At 49.9% G+C, this 8,646-nt stretch overlaps 1 protein-coding gene across 1 annotated transcript in view; it reads right to left on the bottom strand.

Moving 5' to 3' along the window:
* Positions 1 to 1,598: 1,598 nt before the first annotated feature.
* The window catches only part of PALD1 (phosphatase domain containing, paladin 1), a 15,507-nt gene continuing 8,459 nt past the window's right edge, over positions 1,599 to 8,646 (bottom strand). The window contains exons 15-19 of the mRNA XM_010018162.1: positions 8,501 to 8,641; positions 7,965 to 8,036; positions 7,648 to 7,788; positions 4,533 to 4,688; positions 1,599 to 1,748 (exon numbers count right to left, since the gene is read on the bottom strand). Of these exons, the coding sequence (XP_010016464.1) occupies positions 1,599 to 1,748; positions 4,533 to 4,688; positions 7,648 to 7,788; positions 7,965 to 8,036; positions 8,501 to 8,641 (660 nt within the window). The remainder of the gene's footprint in view (positions 1,749 to 4,532; positions 4,689 to 7,647; positions 7,789 to 7,964; positions 8,037 to 8,500; positions 8,642 to 8,646) is intronic.

Raw genomic sequence — 8,646 nt, 5'->3', positions numbered from 1 at the left:
TTTGAGCCCCCAGGTCCAGGTGACGCAAAGCTCCAGCCTTCATTACCAAGATTAAAGGGGCTGGGATTTCCTAAGCAATTAAAAACCCTGCCTAATTAAGTCAGGGCTATTAGGCAGGACTTCCAAGTGTTGCTGCTGGGGGCAGGAGGAGGGGATGAGTCTGTAGCCTGGCTGATAGCAAAGAAGCCTGCAGGTAATTTCTTAAGCAAGGCAGGATAAATGGAGATGTACTGTGGCTCTGTGAAGATGGGAAGCATGTTCTCCATCAAAAAGAAAAAGAGGAGGAAAAAATGTCATCCCAGCCTCTTGCACATTGCTAAGTCAATTGTCCTACCACATCAGCAGCAAATTATCCAAGCACTGAAATACGCGGTGGGAGACATAATATTTAGGCAGGTATTTCTGCATTAAACAAAACAAACAAAAAAAAAGTATGGTTAAGTCAAAAAACCAAGGGACCCCTTGGGAATTGGGGCTCTCTCAGCCATGGCAAGAACTATCCCAAGATTTAGGAAAAAGCATCCCCTGCTATTTAAAAATGTCATTTTTCTTTCCACCCTCCACCTTTGAATTTCTGCTGCCTGTGCCTCTCACCACTGGCAGCAGAGGAAAGCAGCTGCTAGGAGAGATGGAGTGTGTGCTCCTGCTTTTTTGCTTCCCATCCTATTTTATCATCCCTCCATCCCCTATAGTCACTGCCTGTATCAGTGACTTCCCCATCTCCACCTCGGCTGCCAGGCTCCTCTCCCCCTGCTGCAAGGGAAGGGGGGCACTGGAGCCCTCATTTGCATCATTTTGATTAACTTTATTTTTCACTCTTCCCTTTCTCTTTTCCTTAAAAAAAATAATTACAAAGCACATTAATTATACTTTTGAGTCTACTCTTTGCTGAACAGCTAAACCTCCCCAGCATTCACCTTGGCACTGAAAAAGTCATGTCTGAGGGGCAGCAGGGACCCCCAAACCTCATGCCATGGCTGTCTTTTTTTTACAACGAAAAAAGTTGGGAAAAACCAACAAAAATGCCCAAATCTTAAAAACACACAGGTCTGCAGTGACAGGGATCTCTTCGAGTTCTAATCCAGCCTACAAGTGTTATAGCTCCAGATATACATATATATGCATACATGGGGGCCTAAATATGTAAGTCTGTGTGTGTATATATTTTTATATATATGCATATATACATGTGTGTGTATATTTGTATATCTGTGCATATATATGTGCATATCTACTTACATGTGTATATAAATATATATGTATATGTGCATATGCTGCACTGGTTTAGGGAGAAAGTGAGGACGGTCTTGAAGGATCTGGCATGATTCCATGCATCCACCAAATTCAGAGTATGGTATCCCAGCCTTTCAGGGTCACTTTTCAGATCACATCCCGCTCACAATCAAGCACCTGCCCAAAAGCATTGATTTTTAATTTACAGTATTTTTATTGCATCCAAAAGAACCCCAGAAATTCTCCCATTCTAAGGCAGTGTTGGGGCTCACCCCTCCCTCCCCACACCCCCAGGTTTTGGGAAAACAGTCTTTTTCTTCTGCCCCACCAGGAGAAAGCAGTAGGGGACCCCCCCGCACCCCAACCTACACGAATTCCCCACGGAAAGGGCGGGAGGTGCCCCCCTGCACCTGCCAGCGGCCCCGCAGGGTGCACAGGGGCTTGCCCTCCAGGCTTTCCAGCTCAGGGAAGCCCAGCTGGTTCAGGACCTCATAGATACCAGCCACTGCCGCCACCTGAAAGCAGAGGGAGAAGAGAGATTTAATTTCCCGGCATCCTTGGCGTGCTTTTGCTACCTCCTGAGTGAAGACGTGTGGGGAAGGTCCCCAGCATCTTCCTGCATCCAGGTACCCCCCACCCCCACCCTCCCACCTCAGCTTTCCTCCATGGAATGGTTTATACATTTTATAAGCGGCTTCCTTGCTGCTGGGGTCAGCCATCATAGGATTTGTTGGCTTTGGCACCCTTCAGCCAAAAAGCTACAATGGTGCCTTGTTTTTGCTAAAAACGCAGGGATTATGCAGCGGGGAGGGGTGCCTTAAGGGTCAAAGGCTCCTTGTGTATCTGCAGGTTGGGTGTACATCCCCCACTCCAGCGAACGAGGGGGACAGGGAGCTGTCATGGTTTAAGCCCAGCCAGTAACTCAGCACCATGAAGCTGTTCGCTCATAAGACTCCTTCCCCTCTCCCGCTGGGATGGGGAAGAGAATCAGAAGAATGTAAACCCCATGGGTTGAGATAATAACAACTAAAGTATAATATAAAACTACTAATAATTATAAGGGAAATAACAAGGGGAGAGAATATAAAACTAAAAGGGGAAAGAAAAAAAACCCAATAAACATAAGTGATGCACAATACAATTGCTCGCCACCTGCTGACTGATACACAGCCCAACCTGAGCAGCGATCTCCTGTGCAGGTCCCTTGACCTTAATCTGTTTTATGGCAAAACCAGCCTTCAGAAGGATTTGGATTATCTTCTCCCTTTCTCAAAGACTTCTGCTCTATCACCCTGCACGATAGTGCCATCAATGTATTGCAGGTGTTCTGGAGCTTGCCCCTGTTCCAGTGCAGTCTGGGTCAATCCATGGCAGATGGTAGGGCTGTGTTTCCACCCCTGGGGCAGTCGGTTCCAAGTGTACTGGACACCCCTCCACGTAAAAGCAAACTGTGGCCTGCACTCTGCTGCCAAAGGGGTTGAGAAAAATGCATTGGCAATATCAATGGTGGCATACCACCTGGCTGCCTTTGACTCCAGTTGCTACTGAAGTTCTAGCATGTCTGGTACGGCCGCACTCAATGGCGGTGTGACTTCCGATAGTCTACTGTTAGTCTCCACTCTCCATTAGACTTTCGCACTGGCCATATGGGGCTATTAAAAGGTGAACGGGTCCTGCTGATCACTCCTTGGCTCTCCAGTCTATGGATCAGCTTATGGATGGGAATCAGGGTGTCTTGGTGCAATACTGCTGCTGGTTTTTTCTTTTTCCCTTTTAGTGTTACATTCTCTCCCCTTGTTATTTCCCTTATAATTATTAGTAGTTTTATATTATGCTTTAGTTATTGGACTGTTTTTATCTCAACCTATGGGGTTTACATTCTTTTGTATCTCCTCCCCATCCCATCCGGAGAGGGGAAGGAGAGGGGTGAGCAAACTGCTGCATGGTGCTGAGTTACTGGCTGGGCTTAAACCATGACAGGGGCAGATGAAACCATGCATTAAAGATGCTGCATTAAAGATGCATTTAAACCCATGCACCAAGCCGACAGCAAGCATCACACATCTCCACTAAAAGATGGCCCAGCCCCAGCCACCACCTCCCACCAGGCAATACAAACACCAGCATAACTGGGATGCCAGGAAGGCCATCGGCCATCCCCCCTCCTTGCTGTGGCCCCTTCCAGCGAGACTGGGGGTGGGGGGGAACAGTGAGAAGAGCTGGCAGCCACTGCTTTCATCTCCCGCCCAGCAGATCAAACATGCCAATATGAATTAGTGGTGCTGGTGGAGGCAAGCGAAGGGATGAGGTTTTTCCCACAAAGGCAGGCACTGCCCACTTAGCACCGTGCAAACCCAGGGACAGAAAAACTAATCTCTGCATCATAATAGAAACAAATAATAAAATTAATAAATAAAATAATAAAATACAATAATAAAAATAAACATCAAATAAAATACAAAACATGATAACATAATTAAAATTACTGTGTCCCCAGCATTCCCTTCTCCCCTTTTAATCTCTCTTGCAGAATAACCCTCTAGGGAGCAGCAAACACACTCTCTATGACCCTTATAATGCGTACCACTTCCAAAGTCCCTTTTCCACGTCTGGAGAATCTTTCTGCTGCAAATTTACAGTCCTTTCCACGCTTGAGTACAAAGCAATGTGCCCCAAATAAATACAGTGCCTACATCCCTCTGATCAGGAAATATGGATAATTTAGGGTCTTTCACCAACCCCTCCTTCCATTTTTTCAGCTGGGTCCCAATTCCCTCAGATGTCCAGTGCCCTTGACCCCCTGTGCCACCTGCCCCAGTCAGGCAAGGCAAAGCAGGGCTGCTTTTAGTTATTCTTTCATCTCACTCCCCAACCTGTTTGGCCAAGTTAATGTATTTTTAATGTGCTGCAAAGAAACCAGAGGTAGGTTTGGGTGCAAGAAGAGCCAGCCAAGCTAACCAAGCCAGGCAGAGGAGTATGGGGCAGGGTTGGTTGGTGGCCACCCAGCCCCAGATGCTGCAATTACAACTGGGAGATCACAATAAAACCTGGGAAGCTCAAAAGAGGAAAAAAGGGCAGACTTGAGATGGGAGAGCACCCCATCCATGCGGTAGGATACCGCCTATCTGCAGTAACCTGCCTCGCTTTCCGAAAGATCCACCAACCTGGTGACATGGGAGTTAATCCAGAGCAAAGGGACCACATATGAAGCCCTCAACAACCATATGTAAATCATACATAAAACAAGAGCAGGGCTCTGCTTCCCAACTGAGCAAAGACTTGCTGGCATTAAGGCTCACCTCACGCATCCAGAGGCTGAAGGGCCGCTGCCAGGAATCCTTCTTCTCAAGATGCAGGTAGGCATTGAAGAGGATCAGGTAGATGTAGCGCTCCAGGTACTGCAGGCTCCTCAGCTGCAGCATCTGCGTTTCCTTCTCATCCTTGCCCGACTTCGCCTGGAAGAAGCAAGAAACTGGCTGAGATGCCCGTGGTACCCGCTTCGGGAAACACCTGAGAGGCAGCTCCTGCACCCAGTCCTCATCCGTGGTCCTGCTCTCCATCCACCCCACACAAAAAGTTTGGTGGTGAAGGACCCATGAGGACATCTTATGCTAGGGAAAAGCCATATATACTGCCACACACTGGTCCTCCAACCCCATTATCCCCTGGGGAGCTCAGCCCAGGCTGCAGCCCCTGCCTCACCTCCAGCTGAAGAGGGAGGACCACTCTGGGGACAAAAAAAAGTGCATCCTTCCAGCCCGCTCCCACTGTGGCTTGGCAGTCGAGGCTCCCACTACCTTGTGGTTTCCAGCACATAAAAACTTCCCCTTTACCATGCAGACCTCAAAAATAGATGAGGTATTGCTGAATGTGTGGGGTGTGTGCCCAGGAGCCAGGAATAGATGTCCAGGTGCAAACCATACCCAAAATCATGAGCTCCTGGACTGCAAAGCATTTCTCCAGGGAAAACCATGCACTCCCTGGTCCAGTTCAGCCTCCACCACTGAGGAGAGGAGGCCACAGCAGCCACCCAGTGCCCCGCTCGGACGCTGGTGGTGATTGAACCTCCTACTATTAGTTTGTGTGTGTATATATATAACATTAAAATTATTCCATTATTATAGCTGTTACTTTAAGAACAGATAATCCCTGCAGTGATGCCCCTTCTGGGAATTAATAAATAATAAATAAGGAATAAACAGTTAGCCAGCATAAGAGCCCTGATCCCACAGTCAATCCCACTGTGAACCCCGCAGACCACCACAAAGAGTAGCAAGCCCTTGCTCCAGTGTCAACACCAACCCACCCTCAAGGACATGCCCACTCTGCTTTCTCTAGGTTCTTCCCCAGCCGCTTGTTGCCAGGGCACACAGACATTTCCACCATGGACTTTGAAAAAACAGGGTTAGTTCAACTCACTTGTACCTCTGTTCAAGGCAGCACCAGGCAAGTGATTCTGCCCTTGAAAAAGGTGTCTCCTCTGTATTTGCAGAGCAGATCCTACTACTATTTTCCTATTACTTATCATGTTATTATGTTATTCTGTTCAGTTTTTACTCTATTATCCTATTACTTATCATTGTATTATTTTCTACTATTTAATTTTATTCTATTATCCTATAACGTGTAATTATGTTATCCTATCATCTTCTTATATTCTATTTTTTTCCTCCCAGCTAGGGGTGGGAAAGGGTATGAACAAACCAATGCAAGTACCAGAGCACCTTTTCCTTCCCTCCTGCTTGCCCTAACCCTGCAAAGCATCTCTGGGCAGGCTCCCACAACTACAAAGCAGCATCAGCCCCAGGCACACAGCACCCATGCCATGACATTGCTGGTTCACCCAAAACCCATGCTTCTCTAAACACTAACCATGGCTTAATTAAAAGTCCATTAGGGCAATGCCTAGAATATACAACTCCTGTAATTCTCTTCAAGCTGCTCATCACTGGGGAAAAAATTAAAATAAATAAAACCAGGATGGATGGATGGACCAGCCGAGAGGAAACACAAAATACAGTGACAAAAGGCTCCTCCTAGGACAGAGGGTGCAGGGGAAGCGGATGACTCCCTCCCTATCTCACTTTCCCACTGGGCTGCCAGGGCAAGTTGGATACAGTCAGCCTGGAAACAGGATATGGCCCAGGAACACCCATGTGCTGGTCCTGACCATCAAGCGCTGGGAAGAGGGGCAAGGAGGTCACGGGAATTGTCTTCTGAAAAAAACCCACACCAAGAGCAGCTGGGCAAGACTGCTCTGCTGAGCTCTTCCTGGGACCCCCAAGGTTGAGTAGGGGCAGGAAGCAGCAGCAAGGCAGGGGATCATTCTGGGTCACTAGAGAACATAATTAAATCCGTAAGCAGGCAGCCACTAGTTTAGCATGGGAGGTTTTAGCTCTGCAGCAGCAAAAGATGCAATAAAGTAGGTGAGACTTCCCGACTACATGGCCACCTCCCCAATGTACATAAAGAGGGGAAAATAGTATTACTCATCCCAAGTAATTTCACAGCAGCTATTGCTTCACACAGTCAGGTCCCCAGTGGTTTGTTCCACAGAGCTCAGGTTTTCTTTCCCAGCCCCTCAAAAAGCAGAGGACCTCATAAACCAGGAGGCAAAAGCCCAGGGAGCTGCAGATGTTACTGGGTGATTAAATGCTTTTGTTTTTCTTGCCCTGGTCAATCATTCACAGCTGTTAATTGAAAACACAGGTCGATTGCAGCTGTGGGCAAGAGCTACATCAAGGGAATGGCAGAGGGGACATGGAGTAAACCATCATGGGCAGGGACAATGCTGAGCCTCAAGCTCAGCCTTTCTGAGGTCCCATGGAAGAACTGCACAGCTTAGAAAAGGAAAACAAAACCCCACAAGTATCCTCTCTCCCCTTCATCAGCCCTACAGACGCTCCCACATAAAACCGGGCTGCAGCCGGCTCAGCAGGCCACAGGATGCTTCCTGCATGGGCAAGGATGGGTCCCCTCCCGAGCTTCGGAGCCTCCAGGGTCGGGAGGGGAGCGCGAAGGACCAGCCCTGCCCTCTGCCGGCTGCGGGATGCAGGACAGTGCCGGGCGGGGGGGATGCCGGGTGGCATGTGGGGATGGTGTGGGATGCAGGACAGTGTTAAATGGCCAGGCTGCTGAGTGGGATGTGGATTGCACCGGCCAGGCGATATGCAGGGTGGGATGCAGGATGGCACCAGGCAAGCAGGTTGCTGGCCAGGATGCAGGATGGCAGAGGATGCAAGACAGCACTGGGTGACCAGTCCTGGCCCCTCTTCTGGTAACATGCCAGAAAGCTTCAGCTCAAGAAACCATCCAGGTTCAGCAAGGCTGCTCCCTGAGCCTGGCAGCACCCTCCAGGATTGGGAGCAGCAGACCAGGGCAGCCCCATGCTGACAGGGAAGAGGGCATGCTCACCTGCCGGTAGGTACAGATGATGATTTCTCTGAGGTGGTAGTGCATGGGCGTCATGGTCTCACTGACGGTGTCCAGAGCCATGTCCACCTCTTTCTTCATCCGGTGACCATCGGGCAGGAGCTGGACCACCTTCATCACCACCTTGAGCATGGGAAGAAGCAGCAGGGGTTTCACCAGGTGCCTCCTTGCTTTGACCCCACTGCTCCGTCCATACCTGGGAGAGGACACAGCCCCTCCGAAAAAGCAGCTATGGCTAAGGTAGCAAGGAGCAGGCTGGGGGGGGGATCCTTAAAACAGAATCAGGCCTAAGTACTCACCTCAAACTCCCCTTTGGTGTACTTGGCATCAGGCACACTCACGATTTCCTCCTCACTCATCTCAGGGATGCCCTGGGACAGTCAGAGGGCCAAGCCATCAGGGGCTGCACACCCTGCACTGTCCATACTGCCCAACATCTTAGCAGAAATGCAGCCCCTGAACCCAACCCACCAGGACCCCAGGCATCCTCCACTTCCCATCTGCCTAGGCAGACCCCCCCCACCATCCACTCTGAAAGGAGGGAGCCACATCTCCCCTGCCTTTAACCCTCATCCTGGGGTGGGAGCTCTCAGAATCGGGGCAAAAGCTCAGCAGGGAGGCACCCTCATTTCTCCTGGAGCAAACTGGGGGCTAGGCATAGCAAGGGGCCAATATATGGGCAGTCACCCCTTCGTAGCCCTGGCCCAACCCCAGCCCTCCCCACACTCCTTTTAACCCTCCCATTGTGCAACGGCTGCTGTGGGCTGTACTGAGCCTCCCCAGCAGTCCCCGCTCCAGCCTGACCCCAGTGAAAGCTGCAGACCCCAGTACGCACATTGAAGTGCCAGAGGGTGAGGACACCGATGACCATGGCCATGGTGGTCCTGCCCCGGCCACTGGAGCAGTTGAACACAAAGGCTGCGCGGGAGTCCTCAGCCAGGGCACTCTTCATCGCCTCCAGCCGTTGGTCAAAGTGCTGCC

This window comes from Nestor notabilis, unplaced genomic scaffold (assembly GCF_000696875.1).
Source record: "Nestor notabilis isolate BGI_N333 unplaced genomic scaffold, ASM69687v1 scaffold11057, whole genome shotgun sequence".
NCBI classification, from domain to species: Eukaryota; Metazoa; Chordata; class Aves; order Psittaciformes; family Psittacidae; genus Nestor; species Nestor notabilis.
The sequence above is the reverse complement of the archived record's forward strand: the minus strand, read 5'-3'. Positions and strand labels throughout refer to the sequence as shown.